Below are 23,668 nucleotides of genomic sequence, written 5' to 3'. Positions count from 1 at the left end.
AGTTAGCGATTCCCTGCAGGAATTATTTAAACCCAGGGACAACAAGTGAGATTTTTCTTCAGGAAGAAAAATGTGCCACTGAGAGAAAATATCGTAGATTCTAGGAAATATATTTTATTGAATGGATATTGTCTCATAAAATGCTTCATTCTCAGAGTTAGTTCCCCATAAATCTTAGCTAATGAATTATTCCCTTGAAAATGAGCCATTATTCTATTAGAAAAATTCGTTATGCGATCAACGAAAGGTAATGCATCCAAATAACTATTAAAATTCGATGAACTATTCAGGGAATGAGCATCGAGCATGAGGTTCATGTTTGGAGCCCTCAGAGTCCACGAGTCCTGAACATCTCCAAATACTACAGGAAGAATATGAAGATATTAGAAGGGGGAGACCATAACTCGTAACAACACGATCGGATATGATAGGGACAGACACATCAAACATGATTCTCCTTTTTGAGGACTGCACTCAGCCATCGTATATCGATTATTATCCTTTCCATATCGCTTTCCGCCCCCAAAGCTGCTCCCCTGATACCCATCTGCATGAAAGGGAGCATTTCCACACCTCGAAATCCTTTCAAATGAACTGCAAGTCAACCTATTAAATACAGCTGAGACCATATTGAGTGTTTAAAGCATCAAATGCCTTTGACAACCTCGAGAAGTGAAAAGGAAATTGCAGATTTTTGCTAATACTGCCAATGGAGTGATGAACGTTGATATCGATTAACAACTTCTACCCCATCATACCTGCTATCGACAAAAATAGGGGAAAGAATGAATGTAAAAGTTTGAATATACAAGAATATTTTATTCATCCAAAGTAACAAATATAGAATTATCCAAATAAATGCATTGACTTGGCAGAATAAATGACAAAAAACATTGAATGATTAAATTCCATACATACTTTATAACTAATAACATCATTAATAGGCACATAAAAATTTATAATTATCATCGATAAAACGAATCAGGAAATGGGTAATGTTAATGTGACACGAATATACGAATGTATGAATTATTGAAAACGATAATTTGGCACAATTCACATTGTAAATTAATGAGCGACGGTATATCCTCATGTTTGGGAGGGAGAAGGGGACGGGGGTGAAATTATGAGTCATCTCGTGCTACATCAGTCCTCGGATTAATCAATAGTTGTATATAATACTCTTAAACTTCTTAATATTTACATATATCTATGTTCTCTTAAATATAATCGTACGTGTTCCGTAAACGTATATAGGAGATTCTTTCGTTTTTTTTTTCATTTCTCTAATAAAAATTACATCTAAAATTATATAATGTTTTACTCCTCTACTACAAATAGTAATATCATGTATTATTGGTATCGTTGCCGTTCTGAATTTTTTATTTCTCTTAATCTCGAAGTTCTCTATGTAAATTCGTTTGATTAATTTATGTACACATAACGTCTAAAACTCAGACAAGTGGAAGAAAGTAGATAAGAGAATTCACTCCATTATAGACCGACTTTTCCAATTTACTAGGATTCACCTGAGAATGAGAAGTCATTTTGAATGGACTCCAATATCTACCCCGCCTCCTGCCCCTGACAATTTCCAATTCTAGATGATAGTTATAAGTGAACTTATTCCACCCCAGTAATTTCAAATAGCCAACGAATTTTCCAATTTCTACTTCATAAATTTGATGGTTCATTTTCGCTCGAGTGCCTAATGAAGCAAAAAGAAATTAATTGCACCACAGGGAACTCGAGGAAGGGAAAAGGGAAAAAATTCCACAATTCCCTGTAATGGCACCAATTTTCATTCCACTTTATTCTCATATCACTCAATTGTTACTGATAATTATCTTTCCCTCCTCCACTCGTCTCGAATACATCATGATTAAAGAAGAAAAAGCCCGACGAGTACGCGAATTAAGGCAGTGTTTCCATTCATCATTTAAGTATAAATATCCATAGGAACATAATGATTAATAGGCCGTGCCAATTTTTCCGAGATAAATGACAGTGTTTATTCACACGCGCCGCGGTAAATTTTATCTCAAATTCAGGTGCTGATTTTTTTTAATGAATAGTATTTCGGCGATCAATGAATTGAATTAAAAATTTTGGATCCCGGAAAATAAGACCAGTGCGAATTTCCCAAGTTGGGGACGTTTCAACGCGTGTTGGATGGGTGAGACGATTCGCAGGCTGAGAAAAGGAAATTGAAGGGAGAACGAAATGCAGTTGAAAAGAAAATGAAACTTGATAAGCCTCCAACTATCAAGAAGATCAAACAAGAGTTTCTACGTGAATCACAAACTCTCAAACACTGAACTCTTAAAAGCTATAATTTTAATGAATTATATAACGTTCAACAAAAAAAAATTAAAAATTGCACTTGATTGACCTTTTGATTTTTATTCGCCTAGCTGATTAGAAAACGTCACATTTCCCTTATCTCCCTGGTAAAATGGCCCCAACTGCTCTGCCTCATATCCACCCCACAAATTACCTCAAATTCACCGTAAACTCAAGCTAAAATTTACCGGCTCCGCGTGCGAATAGTCACTGCCAAGAAAAGTCCTTCAAAATGTGCGTCAAAAGACTAAGTCACCAGCTAAATCCAAAAAAAAAACACCAACCGAATCACAATGAAAAACAAATAAATAACGAGGAATTTACAGCCACGCACCAAGTTGAGCTTCGAGAATAGTAGCTGCATCAGTTCTTCCCATAACTCTCAAATGATTAACAAGATCGTTAACAGCACTGGGTTCACGATGTCTAGCCTCCCAAAGATCGAGTATATGCTCAGTAGGGCTTGCTTTAGTGGCAAAGTAATTGATATACCTGTCTACCCGCAATCTCTGTGCCAGCATTCGCCAATCATTACCAATATTATTTGGTGGATCCAAACACTGGCACAATTGTTTTCTCAATGATTTTGTAAACCTAAATGGCCCATGATAACTACCATCTGACGCTACAATATTACTATTGTGACTACTTGAGCTGCTTGCTGTGCTGCTACTGACAACAGTCACTTCACGAATAGGACGTGTTACACTACCCGAGAAAATTCGCTGTTTCGATACATCATAAATAATTCTAAATACCTGCCTTCCAACATCAGTTGTACATCCCTGGGACACTTGAAGTTTATACGACTTACTCGTAACCCCATCAAAATCCTCATCCAAAATGAATTCAACAAAATTATTTCCTCGTGAATTCCATATATCGTAGAAATCAATGCTCTGTCTCTCAGTCGGTGATTTATTCTCCCACTCGTTACCCACTTGTTCAAGGCTTATCCACAATGGATCACCATTGTCCTGATACACTATACTCCTTGGTTTATCAAGAGCATAACCCCACTCCTGTGTTTCACGATCATTAATAACCTTCAATGATGCCTTTGTATCCTCAGCAATGTACACCCTGACCTGACGCATTTGATTCGCAAAAAGTATGATTTTTAATCTCTTAGCTGCAACAACATGATCATCAATACTTTGTCCAGCTAGCACATAACTCTGTAGCTGTTCAGTGACAATGAATGCCTCGGTGTGATCAATCTGAGTGAATAATGGTGTATTTATTGTTTCGTTACCAAGAGTGAGGAGCTTTCGCCAACAGCTCAATGACTCTTTTGGTTCGTTATCATCAGTGTCTGTTAGTTGGGGGACGTCAAGGGTCCAGATGGACAGCTCCCAAGTTGATGCTGGCTGCAGTACAGCGCAGTGCTCAAACTGCAATATCACTGGTTTGCTAAATGTGATGCTTGGTGGACCGCAGCATATAACAGCTGACAGTTGGGTTATTCCATCTGGAAATTTGGGCCTTATCTCGTCATTCACGAGAACTGATACATAAAGTTGTGCTTTACACTGGGATTTTGGTATTGCACCCTCTGGCACTGATAATGATACACCACAATCAGGAAGCATTAACAATGCACCACGTATGTTAACTGTTGCCCTGGCAATGCAATTTGATTGTTCAACATTTGCCAATTTAACTCTTTCAGTAGCAACGTTGTAGGTCGTTGTGGAATCTGACGAGGGGTAAGAAGAACTAACAACACTTGTGATGCTATTTTCACTGCCAGAATAAATTTGCTTGTCACCGGAGGATTGATGAGATGAATGCGTCAGGGATGACTGAGTGAAGCCGATTGAAACATGATGGGGTACGTCGTAGTGATGCTCGGAGAGTGAACGAGATAATGAGAGTTTTGGATCAAATGGATATTCGTATGTTGATGCTGCTTGAACTGTTGTTCCTGATGTTAAGTCTGGTTGAAGGCATGGTTTTTTATCGTATTTTGTTGATTGAAATTCTGGAACAATATGGTGCCAACAACGCGTTCATTAATTTCGATGGCTTTATTAAGATTTCGGGGTGAATTTTCTGTTGTTGGATATTTTCTCCGGCTAAAATTGAGGACTAGGGGGTGAGGCTGTTGTAAAACTGAGACTAAGGGTGCTATCCGATCCTCTATAAAATTTTGGGGCTTCAATACATTATTTATGTTATAGAATTTATCACGAGATTTACGGAGTGAGTTTCATGGGGGTTTTCGATGGTAACAGGACCATAACTATCAAATTATAATTGCAATTCTTCTTACCTTCACTCTGAGTCATGGAATAAAGCCTGTGATCCTGATTTTTTCTTCTAACGAGTCTGATCAAAAGTAATGCAAGTCCAATGCCAAAAATACACGCAAGAACAAGCCCCATGTAAAAAGTCATATCCATCTGTCTATCGACCGCAATTTTACCCTTTTCCGCTGCCGTCGCAGCATTACTATTCGTAGTAGAGCCCACCATGGTTGTATGGTTTGTTGTGAGCTGTATACCACCCATTGTTCCATTGTTACCTACAACATTCAATCGCGCATTTTTTTTTCTTTATTTCTTTTTTTCTCTTTTCAAACATATGGATCTGTATAACAATATTTCATCACGTGGGTAAATAAAAAAAAATCCTATTACCATTTTCACAGAGTCCGCCTGTGCAATTTGCAACTATAGTGTCTTTTCCGGGGCAGTGTCGGCCGCCGTGAGTTGGCGCCGGTTCGTCACAGGTTCGTGTCTTTGTGTGAGCACAGTCTTTACCACAAATTGACCAGGGCGACCACTTTGACCAGCCACCGTCCACTGCTAGATCATTTTCAGGGGAAAATTCATATCAGAGGTCGATTTGGGGATCGGTTTAACTGGCGTTCCACCGATATGGGGGGTCCGGGGGGTCTCTTGGGACATTTTTATTGATATTAATTTGTTTACTCTGACAGGGGAGCAACAATTTTTGTATGGGGATGAATATGTCTGAGACTTTTTCGAAGGGAATCGAGAAGAGCCATTAATCGAAGTCGGGTTGAATCGAAATTTTTTTTGAGTAAAATTGTTGTACAGAATTCAAAACCCGGGAAATTCCGGTTTAAAAATTGGGGAAGTCCCTAAATATTTATTTGAAAAAAATAGGTGTAATGCCCGGTAGCGGTTTTATTGCGGAAGAGCCGAAAATTGTTTATTAAGAAGACAACGTAGACAAATACAAGTAACAATTGTTTTGATCTTACCTGGACAAGAGGTGTCGCAATCCATTTTTTGAATAGCTGGACCCAGACACGGTTGGCCATCATTCATTGGTGCGGGATTGTTACAGGTTCTAGTGCGTTTTTGACCCCCTTTGGCGCACCGTGAATGACACTCTGTCCACGCGGACCATTGGGACCAGCCCCCATTAACTAAACATAAGGATGAATTCAAACGTAAATGACTGCTATAAATAACCAAAAAGAATCACCACCTCTTGACTTCAGATTTTTTTTCTATTAAAAGAACCGAGTTATCTACCACATGACAAATGAGTCGTAAATGATAAATGCCGGAGTGTGGAACTGACTAAATTACCGATTTCGAGAGAGCATTTTCGGATTCTTTTGCTCCATTAGTCTCGGAGATAAGGATAAAGAGATATTTTCGAGGTATCATAGTTTCGGGAGTGACGGGAATGGGTGGATGGAGAGTGGGATAATTATAGGGGTTTTGCATCGGTATTTAGGTTTATTTCGAACATTTCAGTCGTCCGGGGAAATGAGGAGGAAGACTAGACATGACTTTACGAGAGAAATAATGAGTTTTGGGGCCACTTTTCTCAAATAAATTTGGTCCTGGTTTTTCAACGGCTTTTGGTAAATAAATGCACCTGAAGAGGAATAACTTGAGCATTAGAAATGTTGCACAGTTGGCCTAGTGGTTGGATCCTAGAAAATTTCTTGGAAGTTTTATAATCAACAACAATTAAGAATTTGATCCAATAAAATGACTGAAACTCGTCCATTAAATGAAGTTAACTATCGTCGAAGAGGTAATTGGGGGCCAAAATTCGCTCCTCCGCTGGTTTTTGTGTTTCAATCTCTCGAAAGGTAGTTTACGGTTTTATTGCAGGAGCCCCAGAGAATAAAGAAATGGAAAGGGTGCAGAGAGGGTTTTTATATTCGTTAGGAATAAATTTTATTTTTCGGATTGTTTGCCCTTCAGGAACATTTGGCAACCAGTCGTGGTCAAGAGAAAAACAAAAGCTATTGAGGGGGAAAACTATTGTTCTGATAGTTGTTGCAAGTAAGGACCTGGTGGCCAGTTTTACTTTGTCTCTCTCGAGTATCCAAACAGCCACATACCTCCTCACTAGTAAAAGTTGGTCAGTTTAATAAATAATAAAATCTAAAGTACAAAGTGTTTGTTATTATAAATTCATATCCACAATACGAAAGGGAGAGGGGGCAGGTTCAATATTCGGTTTTAGAATTTTCTTTGGAACATTTTTGCATCGTTGAATGCTCCCCCAGACACAACTTAAATTGTCCAAAAAATTGAATTAGTCATCGCAAGGGACTGAAACTACTGGAAAAATGGCTGACAGAACACTCGATTTAGACGAATGAAGGGGTGTGCCAGCTCATTCGGACTCGAAAAATATTTGCACATGATTATTTGAGTAGCGCAGCAGTAAACCGGTTTAAGTCGATTTAGACCATTGATTAGTTTTTCAAAAATATCTCAGATATTAAGGGACATGGACAATTTTTTATTGGGACTTTTTTGTACAGTGAATTGAGAACTACAACAACGCTTCTGATGAAAATTTCACAATTTCTTTTAGTTTTGAAGATATTTCGGGAAAACTCGACGACGATTCAAATCGACTTAAACCGGTTTATGCTTCGCTACTGATTTGACCCGTATACCCTCAAAACCTCATAGAATTGAATCTAACGGCAGATTCAATTCGAGTTTTAGCCTCTTTTCGACTAAATTTCATCGTCGAAAGACCATTTGTAGAAGAACTACCTTAACCAATTTGCTAACATCAAATAAATCTTCTCGCAGCTAATAAGCTGGGCTAAATCATTCTTATCATTGTAATTATGCAGATAAATAGCCTCAAAATATTGATTCTAACAGCGCGCATTGTCCTTCGACGCTCAAATCCCCCAGAATTGATCCATCAGCTGAAAAATCTTCCCAAGAATTCCCCTCTCCCCAAGTCATACCACAATAAAAAGATTAACTACAATATAAAATTTTTAATATTCCCTCGCAATAACCCAAAACCTGAATTCCACTTGAAAAAACTCATTAAAAAAATACTTCCCGACAATTTCTCCCTCTCTTAACTCCACTTAATCATGCAACAAGCCTTAAAAAAATCAATTTGTTACCCTTCACCCCATCAATCATCATCCACTTGAACTCTTTATTCTCAAACTGAAACTAAATTAATTCAACCAACCATAAACAGTAATAGCTGCTGGTGTGCTGAGCCTTTTGGCGGCAATATTCTCCGCCACACACGTATAATTAGCCTGATGAATAAGCTTAGCCTGTCCAATCATCAAGTGTCCCTCACTCGATATCAAAATACTATTTCCAAGTTCACTCTTCTCCTCCCCTCCATTGATAACAACCCCATTTCTCATCCAGTAAACTCTCGGTGTGGGTACACCAGGGGGTGGTAAACACCGTAATTCCGTGCTCTGTCCGTCCTCCACAGACACTGAATACGGTGGTGATTCAAATTGCTTCTTCAGATCTACAAAAAGAAAACCAACAAAATCGTTAATCAGCTCCAATTGTCGAAGCTCTAACGTCAAAATTCAATGAATTACGTCGAACGTGGGTACACACAGGCTACATCAATGACGGCCGGTTGACTAGTGATGGAGCCAGTTCCTGCCCAAGCAATGCATTCACATCTGTACTTGTCATTTCCAAAATACTCCTCGATACTGTCCCTAGTGATATTGACCTCAGCATCAACAATTCTCGTACCAGTATGAGGATCAACAAAGTCAGTCTGGTATGAATCCTCAATTCTCTGTCCATTGCAGCGAAAATAAATTTGCAATGCATGTGCTGCTTTGCATCTCAATGATGCTGGTTTATTTTTAATGACAAAACCATCGAGTGGCTCCATGAGAAATACTGGTAGATGTCCACCACCACTTATCAAATCAGCATCACCACCCGAACCATTTCCCATTCTCGGTGTATCCTCCTCTTCACCGAGTAAATAAGTATCATCATCATTACTATCACTGTGCTCATCATCACCCGAATTATCATCCTCATCCAATTCCTTGTCATTTGATCTCAACATATCGGCTATATTTTTATTACCTATGTCATTATCAAATGACAATACATCTAATACAAGTCCTATTAAAAATATCAGAAGTAATTTTGATAAATTTCTCATCTCGTATCGATGTTTACAATTTTAATCAATTCATTTTCACATTCGTTGTATTGCATCCAATCCTTTCCCGGCTACGAAGCACCCACTGTATCATTTATTAACTATTTTTTCATAACTATGTACACTGTTGTGTCATTGTTCGTGTCCTTCGAGTGGTCAAAGGATCTTGATAAATCACTTGTCAATTTTTTAACCATTTTTTTTTCCTCGTTTATTCTCTCGATGTCAACAGCACACGTATCACTATCTTTCAGTTTCACTGGGCATTGAAAACGGGGGGAAAAAATGGAAATGAAAAAAAAAATAAATAAATAAAATAAAAAACAAAATTGCGAGATGAGAGAGCGGAGAAAAGCGAGAACATAAACGTACGACTGATGGCGGCTAACTGACTCGGGACTCGGGGGCCTTTGGGCACTCACTCAAAGTACTCAGAGACCAGCATCGGCGCCCTGGTGCTCTCTCAACGCAGTGGGGAGCCCGAGAGAGAGATAGAATTATTTCACTACGTATATATAACCGGCAAATGGGGAAAATGCACTAGGATGGGGTTTCGCCTCGTTCATCGTCGGATTGGCTACTCGGGCATGTGGCCTATGAGGTATATCTGTGTGTACAGAGACGAGTGAAATTTCCACGTGTGTTAGGAGGGGGGGGGGGGGGAGAACGAAAATTCATGCTGTGCCGGACAGAGTAGGGGAGTGGAGGACGGGGCGGAAGAGCGGCTTCAAGGGACCTGGGGGAAGGGCCAGAGTCCCCCCTTCTCCCTCTCTCATACCACCTTCAACCGTGGGAGACTTCGTGTGGGATGAAGTACACATGATAATGCACATATTTTTGTAAAAAGATATTGGGAAAATGAAGATTGACATTGGGAGAGGTTTTTAATTGTTCGTGGATTTGATGGGAGTATAAATATTGGAGGTTTGGTGATGCTATGATGGAGATGTTGGGAATTGTTGAGGTTGTTTTTGGAGAATGGATGGTGACAGGGGGACTTGTTCATTTGTAATGGTGAGGAGCTATGATGGTGTTATGGGGGTGGGGGAGGGGGTCTGGGGTCAATTATCGTGAATTCTAATTTTTTGCATTGACTAACGAGTTTAAGGTTATTTATTGATGATATGGCGATGTGTAAAAAATGTTTTGTTAAAAGAGAAGGTCAATAAGGGTTTATGTTTGTTAGCAGAGAGGAGAGAATTTCGATGATCATTGAATGGCTGGAGAAATATGAGAAGCAATCATCGAAGAACCGGAGGGTGTGGGGTAGATGTAAGCATTGCCTCTAAGCCCTTTTGATTGTAAGACAGCAAACTGATGAGCAGGAAGAGCAGTAGTCGATTTGCTGGTTGACTGGAGAGGGGAATCTCGAAATAAAATTGATAAAAAAAGGTGAAGTAACTGTTTTCGTCTTTTGTTGGGGAAAGATGAATCTCAAAGATTTACGAAACCATCATGATCATCATCATCGTCTGAAAACGATGGAGAAGAGGAATCAGATGAATATCGAAGTTACTCATAAGACAGTTGTTGCTGTATTGGAGAGGGTATTTGTTGAATTAGATCTCCAAGAGATTTACTTATTGAAAAAAATGTCAACTAATCGTCAACAAATCTGTTGCGAAGATGTGAATAGAAAAATGATGACAAGGAAGAATGCGTGAATGACGCGGCTTGATTAAGATCTTCAAAGAGAATCACGGCCATCAGTGTTGCTCGTACGACAGTCGTTATCGAGAGACTTGAATCTATTAGCAGAAGATTCCAGAATGACTAAATAAATACTGTTCTCAGGGCGTTTAATTCGTGTCCAAATCACAGAAGACATGGATCAACACTGGAGACAAGCCAGATCTTCAATTAGATGTCAAGATTATCAACAGTAATAAATGGTTTTTTTATTCAAAATAATTGTTGCCCTCCACTGTATCATTTTCTGGCGGAAGTTGTGAATACCAAACAATCATTTCCAACTCCTAATTAAGACCAAAAGTCCACCAAATAAACTCCATCATTTATTGCAAATTTCGGGGGCTCATTGTAGCCTGTCGAGGATAGCGACCAACTTCAGGTCAAAGGAATATTAATCAGTCGCACGTGTGAGAGTTTTTGGTGTACGAGAGAGAGTGGAAGCAGCTCGACGAGTGAAAAAAACGTGACAAAAAGTCATAACAAAGAGATTAGTGTAGGACATGAAGTTTATTATTTTTGGATGATGTCAAGAGGAACTAGTGGTGTGGATCTAGCCAGCTTCATTAAATCACAGTTATTGTACACTGCATGGGCTATTGAACGTACTAAAAATAATGCTTTTTTTAATCAGGGAGAAAACATCGAGTTAAGTAGATCAGTTGGGTAAGCGATTAATCTGTTTATCGTGGCTCTTTTGTTTACTCTTGTTCGATGATTCATTCGAGGATTTTTTCTGCACTCTGTTCAGACACTTGGAGAAGAATACGGTCAGTTGGAAATTGTTGTCGATGTTGATGGGAAATCACGAGGGGATGGACGCACAGGGGAAGAGTGATTTGTTGAGGAGGATTCTTTTATTTATTGACAATAATCTGGAGGAGAGTGTGGAGAAGGTTTGTGGTTTTTATTGTTTTATGGGGTTAGGGGCCATTGTACCATTTTGGATTTTAATTATGGAACGTGAAAATTCAATGAATTTACTTAGTGCTTCCAAATGGAAACATAAGAACTATTGACAGTTAAGCTTTCCATTTTTTGGGTTATGTTGACCCATTGTTATTGGATACCCACAAAATTGAATTTTTATACTTAACTGTACGTTTGTATGCGTCTACATACGTTTGCAAACAAATTTTGCTTCCATTGTTCGCCAATAAATTCATAAATTTAAATGTTACTTCCCAAAAATGGAGGTCTCGCTGAGATGCGTCACTTTCCACAAAGTGAAATTCACTGCTGTCATTTATTAAAGATTTTTTCAATTTGTCGTTTTTTTTCACGAATTCTTTCTCTTTTTCACAATTTTCTCTTCAGGAACTTCTATCACTCTTCACGGCGATTCTGTCGGCCCGTCAAGACCCATCAGGACCATCGCCACACCTCTCCCCGTCAACCCTAAAATTCCTCGAAAACAATCTCCATCAGCATGCACCACTAGTTCACTGGACAATCGACCAGCTTTTGTGCATCTGGTCACCAATATTCTCCGCCACAGACTCCTCACTCCAAGACATCTACCAAAACGCCCTAAAGGAAATCCTGAAAAGCGCATCGATTCACTCATCAACGGAAGCCCAGCGCTCCTCCCACCCCGTCAAGAATACCAATTTCGTTAATGAGGAGCACCTGGGAGTCCTCCTCTGTATCCTCTCGAAGCTCAAGTTGACAGAGGTCAAGGAAAACGAGCTCACCGAGTGGCTCAATCCAACTCTAGTCAAGTCCTGTGCCTTCGAGGATGTCGAGCTGTCATTTTACTCCAGGAAGGACCCGAGATACTACAAGACCTGGCACAAGTTCCTGGACGACATTCTGGCTCGAAGGCGAGCCCCAGATACACTGGAACACGCCCTCAAGATCACCTATGCAATCTTCACCCTGAGAGAGTCTATCTCTCATTCCTGTGCAGATGAACTCCTCATCAGAACCATAAAGACTAAAAATCACTGGTTGTCAGACCTCCTCAGCATCAGCCACATGCTCTCCCTCCACAACCGTTTCGACCTCATTTCAAAAATACTTCAGAACAAATCATTCCCGAGGTTCTGGATCCTCATCCTGATGAAGACCCTCGAGGAGTCCTCAGAAGTCTCCGCATCGATGCTCAAATCTCTCCTCGCAAAGTCCGAACTCAAGCTGTTAAAAATGGAAATGTTTGATCGTCTGGAGAAGACTCTTCACGACCAGGTGGAGGTGCTGGACTGGATCTCCAAGAACTCAATTACCTCGGCGAAGCCTTCCCCCAGAATCGTCTTGAACAACCTCCGGACGTCCTCGATCCTGTCAGTCCTCAAGACTTTTGTCAATCTTCACGAGATTGATGACGATGTCAGCCACTTGTTGACCGACTGCTCAGCCTCGATGACGACTTATCAGGCGTACTCTGTCATGCTGAATCACGTGAAGGCAATATTCCTCTGTGATAACTATAATTGTCAGTTTGAGAGGGTCTCGGAGTGCTTCAGCCAGGTGGAAAAATATTTGAATAATCTCAATCCTTTGGAGATCAGACTTGAAATTATGGAAAATATATTCTCAATGATGTTTATGAGACATGAAGACTTCTCGGGTGACAGTATTTCTGACTGTGGTGATGAGAACGACGATCCATGTGACAAAAAAACGTGGGAGAAGCGGAATCAGTGCGGCTTCATATGTAACAAATATGCGATTAGAGAGACTATTCATTATCTCAACAGATGTCTTTTCGTCGCGACGAGTGATTTATCGTGGGGTCAGGGGAATGAAGGGCTTGAGGATAAGGTGTCAGCAATGAAGAAGTATCTGACTGAGGCGGTATGGCGATTGGAGTTGCTGACGAGCACTGAATTTATCAAAAAACAAGGATTACCAGATACGGTAGAGAAGACTGGACCAGAAGAGAGTAGGATCATTAATCAGGAATGTCGGGTGAATTTTTATCGGACCAATGAGAGCTCGGATGAGACTGAGACTAGGAGTGATGTGGATGCTAGCTCCGAGAGCGGATCGATGGGAAATAATGGCTTTAATCAGGGGGGACGGAGGAGGAGGAGGTTCAGAAATAATTGGAGGAGAGGGGGAGGAAGGGAGTGCAGTCTTAATTATATGCTGGCGACCACGGCGACACTGGTTGTCAGGTGCCTCTGGAAGAATGATTATGCCGAGGCCCAGAGGGTCATTGAGGTACGTACCCATTGTTTTTTGTTTATTATTGTTATTTTCTTCTAAGGTTGAGAGGGCCCTTCGTGTTCTGAATTTTCACCTCTTGGCGGACGGAAATATTTTTGGAGGTTTTACGTCAAGGTGGAGTTCTGGATTAAAAAAGAGCATCAATGTTCCCAAAGAACCTTTATTCAAATATCTACACACAACTCAGTAACGCCTCGAGTTATCAAAAATATCAGGAAACCTTTTCTCCAGATGACGAAAATCCCCATAAAAAATAATTACACAGATTTTCCCGTCCAACCATCACTTCCAACATCGAAAAACAACTCTTCATCGATTTCCGACTCAATCTATGCTCCCGTTCATAAATTTCTGATGGCGCTTTCCAACTCCTCATAGGCCTCCAACTCGAAGGCACTGGGTACATAACTTTCATCTCCCTGTGCCCCCCTAAAAACTCCCGGTGGATTTTTCGCGAAATATGTCTTTGAATATTCAATTTTCTCTAGTGGAAAGCAAAATTCACACCGAAAACAGCAGCAACACCAGCCCTTCTGGCACCAAGCTGGTATAGCTATGCAAATATATATGAAACACCAGACCCTGATGACCATCCAACCTCTGGCTAACACCCTCTTCACATCAGACTCATTCTTCGCATGCTGATAGTCAAACATCAAACATTCAAAAGCTTTAGCTCCAATTTGTGTGAGTTCTTCACGTGTACAATTTCTTGGAATTTTAAATTCCACTATTTTCTTGAGGGCATCCCCCGGGGTTTCCTCGGCCTCCTCCGTATTCGTAAAGTTGTGAGTGAGATTCTGAACGTTCATATCCTCTAACTGTTGGTAATACTCGGCCTTGAATTTTTCGTAATCGTATTCTTCCTCGTCTGCTGTTTCCTCAGACGGTACAGTCGTTAACTCAAAATCAATATTTGACTGATTTGTGGACTGAGTTGGGGCTTCAAAGCCGATTGAAGTACTCTCGAGGTCTAAATAGTCTTGCGTATTGGGGGTTGATGAGGAGACTGGTCTCTTGTCAACAATAGAGTGATCCCTCGGTCTCATTGTTTCGAGGAGATCCTCTTGCTTTACTGTTGCCGAAAAGTCATCCTCGTTCCCTCGTTTGCGTCTCTAATGGAACAGGAAAATTGATACCGATGTTACTGGAGATTGTTTTTAAGGGCGTATTCTCGGATTTATTTGAGTTTGAGTTGGATGCCTGATCCGTGGAAATGTGCTCCGCCCAGTATTCGGTCCACCCCATCGCCCAGCTGCTGCCCGACACGTTCAATAAGTTCGGAATATCTTTCCTGGTGGGCAACGATTGCCATCATTGACGGGGAACAGAGATATTTCGAGAGAATCTCTTCGGGAAAATTGAAATCTGATTAATTTAAAGGTGATTGGAGTTAGCTGAAGCCTCTGACAGCTGACGTTAACAGCTGAAAGTCACAACTGTTACTAGATTCTGGTCTGGGTGTCTCTCATGGACTCCCATGTCGACCGGGGAATTTTTGAAAGTCACTATTTCATCGTCAAAGGATGAAGGAATTTTCTTTCTCTCGGGTAGATCGAATTTTCAAATTTAATCTAATAAAAATTATTTTGACATCATCAAGCAATAATCCGACCGGGCAGCAACTGGGCTTATCACCTCTCAATTAAACTTGGACTTCCAATCAAACCCAATCATCAATATTCCTTCAAAAGGAATTTCCAATGTTTCACAAGTTTAACTGCTCATTTATTGAGACTGTCTACACAGATATGATCGACATCGAACTCATTAGAAGTCATTAAGCATCAACCGACTAACTAATGATTTAATATCCACAAGTGTCTAATGGAAATAAATCATGCGCAATCCCTTTTTATTTTATAAAATTAATGACGTAAATATTTATATTCACTCTTCGTACCCTTAACACCCACGGCCCATCCAATAACATCGGCACTTTGATTAGAAGAGGCCCCATAAACCTAAGTCCCCCACCGACTAAATATTGAAGCCTAAACCTCGACTATTATATTTAATACTCAGCCAGTCGAGTATTTCCTATTTTATCACCATAAAAACGAGAAATTCTGCTCAGTAATTTAAAATTTACGATTGTCTAATTGGCTTCATAATATCACCTTGGCCAGTTTAATAAATTCATGCCGATAGCCCGCAGTGTACGGCACAGGATCGTCCAAGATATTGATTTCCTTGATCCTCTCCAGCAGAGTTGGATCGATGAAATCTACATCTCTGGCATCTCTCCTCGCCCCCACTGCCCTACGATTGAACCGTTCTACGTGGGCGTGTAAGGCCCCAAATTTATGGGCATCTTCACTCAGGGATTCGATTTGCTTCAAATCCTCTGGTTTTATCATCTCGTTCTCCTTCTCCTCATCATAACTCTCACCGTCCGGGGCCACCTCGAAGGTCTCATGATTCTTCAGGACGACCTGATCACATCATCAATACATTTTACAATTTATTATTATTTGCGGTTAATTAGTAGTTACAATTACGCTACGATTCACGCTTTCGCAACTCTAATGTCCGGCAGCCAAAATTCATCAGAATAATCCATGAAGAAGAGACTGAGAACTAACAGCTGAATCGTACTCATGTTTTTCAGACAGTCGGGATGGAGAGCAGCTCTCTGGCAGGAGAAATTATGTTTTCTCGTGCGATCAAGGGATTTAGGGAGGATATCAAGAAACAAATGATTGTCGAGACGGAGAGGGATACTGCGATACGTTCAAAACATTCCACAATTGATGTAAGTGTGTGTCGTAGTGAGGAGATCTTAATCAGTGTGAATAGAATATTTCAAGAGCTTTCGATTTTCATAGCTTTTCCTGAAAAAAAATTTCGAAAATCCTCGAAAAAATAGACCAATGAAAATGGTGATATGTGCATCAGCTATTTACTCCTGAATGATTGTTTCCACCTATCAGGATCCAGATATCGTCACCCCATTCAATAAGCTCCCCTCTTTCAGATAATTCGTCAGGCAGTGAGAGAAGGTCTTCACACCTCGCGTAAAACCAGTCAACTCGAGACATTTCTAGCTTCACAAGAGCCCAACATCTCCCTCATCTGTAACAATTTCAACAATCCCCATCACCTCATGATCCTCACTTCTCTAGACCTAACCCTGACGGCCTCCCACGACTACCTGACCTCCGAGAATCTAACGGAAGTCACGAAGAAACACTTCGAGTCATCTGAAAAACTTAATAACACCCGCTACTTCGATCTCTTCCAAACAATCCATCAACTTCTCCACGAAACAAAGCCAGAGTCATCAGTCATCAGTATCGTCAATGATGCCAGGTCCCCACTGTCACTCAAGGACTATAAAAAACTTTCTCGATATTGGTCAGATTTGGAGGATAATCTGAGACTCCTCGAGGGCATCACAAAGCTTCTCGATCGAAGTGCCAGCGTCTCATCGAAGGTAAAAACCGATTTTTCAAATTTATTAACCTTCTGCAATAACGGCGATCCTTACCTCCACAACATCGAGGCTCACCTGGAAATCCTCGCGAGTATCTCCCCGAAGGTGGAGGACTCCATGGACCTATCACTCTTGAATAACTCCCTGGACTTTTACATCGGTTATCAAATATTCACTTTGAACGCGGACCTTCAGCTGCTCGAAACAATCGCAAATGATCTTCAGATCAATCTTGTCTATAGCATCCTAGTCAATTGTTGCCCAAAGCTCCAGTATTATGACCCCATCGAGTCGAAAGTAACATCCGATCGGTGGGGATTACTTGTCCTCAACAGGTTCCCTGAACCCTCGGTACTCCCTGAAATGTCAACAGATCCAAATCAGTGCGTCAGAGAAATCCTGTCAGAAATTCTTGATCTGATCAAAGACTTGTATTCTGATGCATCAGTTCTGATGCACTCCCAGTTAGTCGCCCTGTCGAAGAGTCAGAAAGTTCAAGATGTCTTGAGAAAGACGGAACTGCTGTCTTCTGTCGATCTGAGTCATCTGTCATTCGGCAATCACACGTTATCGTTTTTCCTGAATCTCTGGAATCTTCTGTTCTTACACACGACGATCAATATTTGGAGTCAAGATCCACCTCATAATCATCTCCGACACACGGTCTCGCTTCGAACGATTGGTTATGAGGTGGGTGATCTTGGATTCGTGAGCATTTTTAGTCTGAGATCAAAATTACTGGGGACTTTGCCAGCTGATTACGGTCCGTGTTTTGAGTCCCATGTTGAGGAGCTGAATGAGCCCGCCTGGCAAGATCTAGACCTCCAGCAGGACCCCAGGAGCATTTTTGGGATGATCAATGAATATGAAGTGTCGCCGATCCTCAATGTCTATCATCCGGACAGTATCAACGAGGACTTGAACTCCGCGGTGGAGGGGTACGTAGGCTTCTACACAGACGCTGCTGGAGAACAAGCTAAGTTACCCGAGGTCTTCCAGAAGATGCAAGAGGAGACACCCGCAGCGGGTAATACTGAGGTCAACGAATCCAAGTACATATACGGCGTCAAGTTGAGGTATGGGAAAAGTCCTGAGGGATCGGATGGAATTGATTGGTCGTCTCCAGCAGATGACGCTTGGAAAACACGAGATATCTCCCCGAATCTCCTGCACTACCTCGAGAACCACTGCTGGTTACTCTGCTATCTAGTCCAGCGGATCCACGAAAAATCTCCATCTGATTTCCAAAATCACAGAACAGTCGTACTAGAAAACCTCCTCAAGTCGTCTTCAACTGATAACTTGAAACTATTATTTTCCGACAACAAAGTCCTCGCAGGTCTGCAAAATCACCTCCCAGTGAGGCCCCTCTGGGACATCCTGGAGAGATTTCTGTCAGAGAAAGAACTGAAGAGATCTCTGGAGCTCTTGGAAAATCTCCCCGATGCTTTTCTCCTCAAGAATCTCGAGGTTCAGAAGGTAAAGGACAAAATTCTTTCCGAAATGATCGACAATGAGGATCCAAACAGTCCTGAGATCCTCCAGTATCTCTACCAGATTCAGGACGAGCAAACCTTGGCTCAAGTTATCATGTCAAAGGTGAAGGTTTGGCCCGTGAGAACCTGCGAGGAGGCTCTCAAACACCTGCTCCGACACTTCCGCAGAGACGCAATTCCATCTCACTGCAAATTCTATCTTAACGAGATCCTCTGCAGGGTCATGGTCTTTGACAAAATGCTTCCTTACTTCAAAAATCAAGTGGAAAAGTCGGAGCAGAACTGGTACGATGTTGTATATAGAACCGAAAAGACTGATCCAACTAAGATCGTGAAATCTCTGATTGATGGACAACAGTTCGAGTTATGTTTGGTATGGTTGGAGTATCAAACAGCATGCTCGGACATTCACTCATTAGTATCAGAGGATCTCTTCCTGGGGCTCCTTAACAACAAAGAAGACGACTTCAAGCACGCCCAGAAGCTTCTCAGTGCCCTTCCCCTTGGACAATCCCAGAAGCTGTGCAAAGGAGTCATCGAGAAGCTGCAATCCATAGAAGCTCTGAAGTTCGTCGTCTCTTACCTCCTGGAGAATTCCCCTGACAAAAAGAAATACAAGAGAGGATCACTTGGTGTTGATATTCTTACGATACTAGACGTTAAGGATCGATGTCACTACGTCCACCTGATCACCGAACCTCTCCTCCTTCTAGAGCAGCTCCTCATGAATTCGAAGTTTGATAATCTTAAGAGGATTCTGAAGACGTACACGAGGCAGCTGAAAGCTCTGGGATTCACTATCGAAAAGTTCGACAGAATCGTGAGATTCTACGCGAGAAAATCTCTAGATCTGAGGGTGGCCACTCAACGTGATCAGCTGGAAACGTCTAGACTCAGGGATTCACCAGGACACGTTCCTGATTTCGTCATGCCTTTGCACCCACCAACGCGTGACGAATGGATTCCCAATGACAAAGCTAGGGAGTGCAGTTGCTGCAGAAACGTCATCTTCTCAATGTTCAACAGACGACATCACTGCCGAAGGTGTGGTCGAGTTGTCTGCGGATCCTGTTCACATCAGAGGATGATGGTGGCCGGTTACGCCAATTCGGTTAGAGTCAGGATCTGCAATGACTGCAAGAAACAGACAGCTCAACTCCAGGCGGTTCCCTCGGCGTCCAGCAGTGAGTCCTTTGACTGTTGGAAGTTAACGACTCACGAGGGCCATAACAAGACCCTAAGAGAAGAATTTTGCTTTGAATATGCGCCGAATATATCTCTCTGTCTAGCCATTCTCGATCTTCATTCCGATCACGAGGCGTATGCCAACTTCCTGCAAGATCGTTGCGACGAGATGAAACGACTTCTCTATCCCGATACAAAAGGACAGATAAATCGTGAGATCGATCACGCCTTGATCATCAAGATGATCACGTCGTTGTTGATCGCGGCGAAGGTCAAGTATGCACGACTTGGATTGAATACAGGACTGACCCATTGTGATCGATTTCTATCACAAGTAGATCTTATTGATACGTTGGTGCAGTCCGATTGCCTGTCGCTGCTGCCACGCGATGATTTGGATGAGCACACGTTCAGAAGACTGAGGGATCTCTTCACTGAGAAGGAGCAGTGGATCCTCGCTCTGGACGTGAGTACGAAATCAGGATTGGATACTCAGGGGGTGTGGGCTGCCTGGGGAAAGGCCTGTCTGAAAGTTGGGTACTACGAGAGAGCTAGAGAGAAGTTTGTTCATTGTTTGGAGAAGGTCAGTCAAGAGGATTTTGACGATTGGGTCATTTTACCACACCCCTCACCAAAGACCAATCGAAATGAACCGAAGTCCGTCAAGAATCGACCCAGCAAGGATCCTCCCCTGGTCGGTGAGATCCTTCAGATTCTTGAGAATTCAAATTCCACTGAGCAGTATTCCAAGTCTCACGTTCACACGAAAAATTCGAAAGCTCAGGAGATCATGGCGACTTTGGGAAATCTCAAAGCGATATCTCATGGACAGTACATTGTACCCAAACTCACCATCACGAGCAAGAACATTCGGTATCAAGAGAGTCTGTACTACCTTCTGATGTACGGGAGTTGTAATTCAATACTGGAATTCTTCATTCGCCATGATGAGCTGGACAAGTGTCTGTCCTATACTCTGGAGAACGAGATCGATCCAGAGATCTTCTTCAATGTCGTTATCATCGGTTGCCTGAAGATTGGAAAGCTCGGAAAATTGTGGGAAACCATGAGATCCAAGGACGCGAGTCTCCTCACCTGGAAGAAATATCTCATCGCAACGTGTCTTTACCTCGAACGAAAACAACTGATGAACACGCTTTATCAATTTCAACTCTTCATGAAGGATTACGTGAGAGCAGCCATGACTTGTATTAAATTCTACGTCACGGATGCTACGGCTTACACGGATCTGTGCACTAGAACGCAGTTTCTCACGGAAGCCCAGAAGCATCTTGAATCGGAGCTGCAGATGGAAAATTTTGGGAAGAAGAGACGAAAGAGCGTTTCCTCCTGTGCGAGTAGTCAGTCGGGATCGTTGACGATGGAGATGGAGCCATCAGAAATTGATAAACATATTAATACGATCTCCCGACAGATGGAGATCGCCAAGTTCCTGGGGAATTGTGAAAAAGAGGGAAGGAATGTTAACGATTACTTGAGCAAGCTCTCGTACATGGAGTCTGAGGGTCTCCAACCGAGATCTGTACCAACTCTGTTTGGAAATCAGAAAGAGAGGACGCACCTAGCTGTTTTGGCTATTTTATGTGGAAGGGACGTTGAGGAGGGCTTTGGCTTTGCCTTCAGGATCATGCAGGACTACTACCTGTCACCGCAGAAGGTCTACTCCCTTGTTGGCCATATCCTTGCGTTGGACAAGAGGGTAGGGTCTATTGAGCAGCTGATAAAGTGCTGCAGGAGCTCAGGTGCACCGAACTCGCAGGTGATATCTGACAGAGTTCTTGCACATTGTGTCAAACTTCTATTGGACAAGTGCAAAGCTGAAGCTTCCCCAAGTCCAAAGGATCAGATTGACAGCTTGATCAGGATCATCAATGATGTTGAGATGAAGATCGATTCGTATATTGAGAGCAAACAACTCAAGGCTGCTTATCTACTAGCTGTTAAGCATTCTAGGGGTCAGGACATCAGGAAAATTCTCAGGGAAGCGGATAGACTCGGCCAAGGAGCTATCAAGTCCATCTGCACCAAGTGGCTTCAGCAAGTTAAGAAGTAAGTCAGGAAGTCCATTGAGTCAGTCGTTTATGCATTTGTTTTAATCAATGATCAGATGTTACAACGCATTTTGTTAATTATCAACAAGAATTACAACTGCCGATATTTTTTTGATTGATAAAAACCGAATGATGCTTTTTGGAGATTTCTTTCGTTCGCACTTCAAGAGGCGAAAACATAATCTGTGATATGTAAAACACACACCGTGACTCACAACGTGATATGTTCGTATAAAATATATTATATATTTATGAAAATTATGTTTAAGAATGTATTGTTTTGAAAATAATCTCAATAAAGAAGCTCGAGACGATTTTTTAGTCTACATTATCCTAAGGTTTTCACGAAAAATCATTGTAAATATCGTCAATCACGATGAATAGTAATCAGTGCATTGAGCAATTTGGGACGTGATGCTACCTAATAAGACGGTCCGACAAAATTTCAAGTCCGTTTCATTGTGATATGAAATTAATAAAATTAGAAAGAATTTTTTTTATTCCAAATCTGCCCTCTTCTGCTTCTCCGCAAAATTTTGGAAAAATCCGAAATTTTCCCAGTCTATGAATTCTAATGAGGACTAACTCTGTGCACGAGAACAGATCGATCGCTCGAATAATTTTCGAGAAAAAGCTATTTGTTTAACGTTCATTTTTTTTCGTCTTCCCAGTTGTCGCTCATCATTCAAATTACAAATTGGTAATCAACGCAAAAAAAATCGTTTTGGTCAAACGGGCTCGTTATTTTGTTGGACTATGTAATACCTTATTTACACATGGAATGTCATTGATGGAATGTTCGATTAAATTCGATAATGAAGCGGACTAGCAGCTCTTGGATATAAAAATAGAGAAAATTGTTTTCTCTGATCGAAGATTGCTAAATTTTCTCCTACGAAAAACAAAACTATCAGCGCGTATTAGTTACTATGGCACAGCCATAGCTGCTCAGGCGTCATTCAAGTTGGAGTTATGACTCCTCCGTGGCTTCAGCTGGTGACGAACAGTCGGGGAAGCCGTTCGCCGTCTCTTCCTCGTGATCGTGGCCGTCAATCAGCCGTCGTTCGTACTTCTCCGCGAATTTGGGATCGATATTTTTTATTGAAGTCAGGAGTGATTCCTTGTCCTGTTGAGACCAGTTCTGGCACCACTCGCGAAATAATTTCACTCGGCACTGGAAGAGGCTGGCTGGCCTGGCGCCTTCTTCGTTGCAGTTGAGATTTTCAATGGTGGGCACTAGGCCGTTGACGAGGTCGCGGGGGCCACAGCAGGCGATGAGGACACCCAGGAAGTCACCGCGCTGCATCTCCGACCACTCTTGGAACCACTCGACTAGGTAGCGAAGCTGCGCTTGATTGGATATTGGATTTGTTGACGACATTTTGTTAACTGGAAAGAGAAAATTTTGAGTTGATAATACTTTTGAATAATTGAAAAAATATTTCGATAGAGGTTCACAGATTATTTCTCTTTCGATAAAATTCATTCAACTCAAATCAATTCTATCAAAGAAGTCCCTCAGACGATTGAAACAATTTTTTTCCGCTTTATCAACTGTTCCACAATACAAAATATCCCGACAAAACTCGTGAATCTTAACACTCGTAAACTTCATGAATTAATAGTAATAGTAAAAAATTTCTGGGAAATTAAAACGTCATGATGCAGTAGTCCCAAACCCCGGCCATGAAAATTCAGATGAATGTCACGATAAATTGTAAATTTATTCTTTTATAGACAATAACAGAATCTGCCTAAATAACAGTTGCTTCGAATCAATATGGAACAACAATCAACCCATGTCCATTTCTCTCTGCCTTTGAGGTTATGAAAATTATTAAGACATCATAATAAAATAAATA

At 41.4% G+C, this 23,668-nt stretch overlaps 4 protein-coding genes across 8 annotated transcripts; 1 reads left to right on the top strand and 3 right to left on the bottom strand.

The window, feature by feature from the left end:
• Positions 1-807: 807 nt before the first annotated feature.
• LOC135164937 (netrin receptor UNC5C) lies at positions 808-9,347 on the bottom strand. 3 transcript variants are annotated; one of them, XM_064125739.1, is made up of 6 exons: positions 8,187-9,346; positions 7,792-8,091; positions 5,576-5,743; positions 4,986-5,150; positions 4,619-4,870; positions 808-4,327 (listed from the first exon to the last, which is right to left on the bottom strand). In XM_064125739.1, exons 1-6 carry the CDS (start codon positions 8,755-8,757, stop codon positions 2,664-2,666), a joined length of 3,120 nt encoding a protein of 1,039 aa, XP_063981809.1. In that variant the 5' UTR covers positions 8,758-9,346; the 3' UTR covers positions 808-2,663. The 3 variants fall into 3 exon arrangements, with proteins under 3 accessions (XP_063981809.1, XP_063981808.1, XP_063981810.1); XM_064125738.1 differs by having other exon boundaries at positions 4,986-5,153; positions 8,187-9,345; XM_064125740.1 differs by lacking the exon at positions 4,986-5,150 and having other exon boundaries at positions 8,187-9,347.
• Positions 9,348-9,494: 147 nt separating this feature from the next.
• LOC135164934 (uncharacterized) lies at positions 9,495-22,120 on the top strand. Of its 3 annotated transcripts, XM_064125734.1 has the most exons (7): positions 9,495-9,771; positions 9,944-10,639; positions 11,081-11,112; positions 11,198-11,342; positions 11,764-13,611; positions 16,229-16,372; positions 16,595-22,120. In XM_064125734.1, the coding sequence occupies exons 2-7, from the start codon at positions 10,622-10,624 to the stop codon at positions 21,806-21,808; spliced, it is 7,401 nt and encodes a 2,466-aa protein (XP_063981804.1). In that variant the 5' UTR covers positions 9,495-9,771; positions 9,944-10,621; the 3' UTR covers positions 21,809-22,120. The 3 variants fall into 3 exon arrangements, with proteins under 3 accessions (XP_063981804.1, XP_063981803.1, XP_063981802.1); XM_064125733.1 differs by having other exon boundaries at positions 9,947-11,112; XM_064125732.1 differs by having other exon boundaries at positions 9,944-11,112.
• Positions 13,684-16,268, bottom strand: LOC135164949 (uncharacterized). Its single transcript, XM_064125762.1, has 3 exons — positions 16,142-16,268; positions 15,738-16,052; positions 13,684-14,732 (listed from the first exon to the last, which is right to left on the bottom strand). Exons 1-3 carry the CDS (start codon positions 16,217-16,219, stop codon positions 13,959-13,961), a joined length of 1,167 nt encoding a protein of 388 aa, XP_063981832.1. The 5' UTR covers positions 16,220-16,268; the 3' UTR covers positions 13,684-13,958.
• On the bottom strand, positions 21,818-23,634 carry LOC135164955 (uncharacterized protein C14orf119). Its single transcript, XM_064125772.1, has one exon. It carries the CDS (start codon positions 23,290-23,292, stop codon positions 22,777-22,779), a length of 516 nt encoding a protein of 171 aa, XP_063981842.1. The 5' UTR covers positions 23,293-23,634; the 3' UTR covers positions 21,818-22,776.
• Positions 23,635-23,668: the final 34 nt, after the last annotated feature.

The sequence above is a fragment of the Diachasmimorpha longicaudata genome, chromosome 8 (assembly GCF_034640455.1).
Source record: "Diachasmimorpha longicaudata isolate KC_UGA_2023 chromosome 8, iyDiaLong2, whole genome shotgun sequence".
NCBI classification, from domain to species: domain Eukaryota; kingdom Metazoa; phylum Arthropoda; class Insecta; order Hymenoptera; family Braconidae; genus Diachasmimorpha; species Diachasmimorpha longicaudata.
Note: the sequence above shows the minus strand (reverse complement) of the source record. Positions and strands in the feature narration are given on the sequence as shown.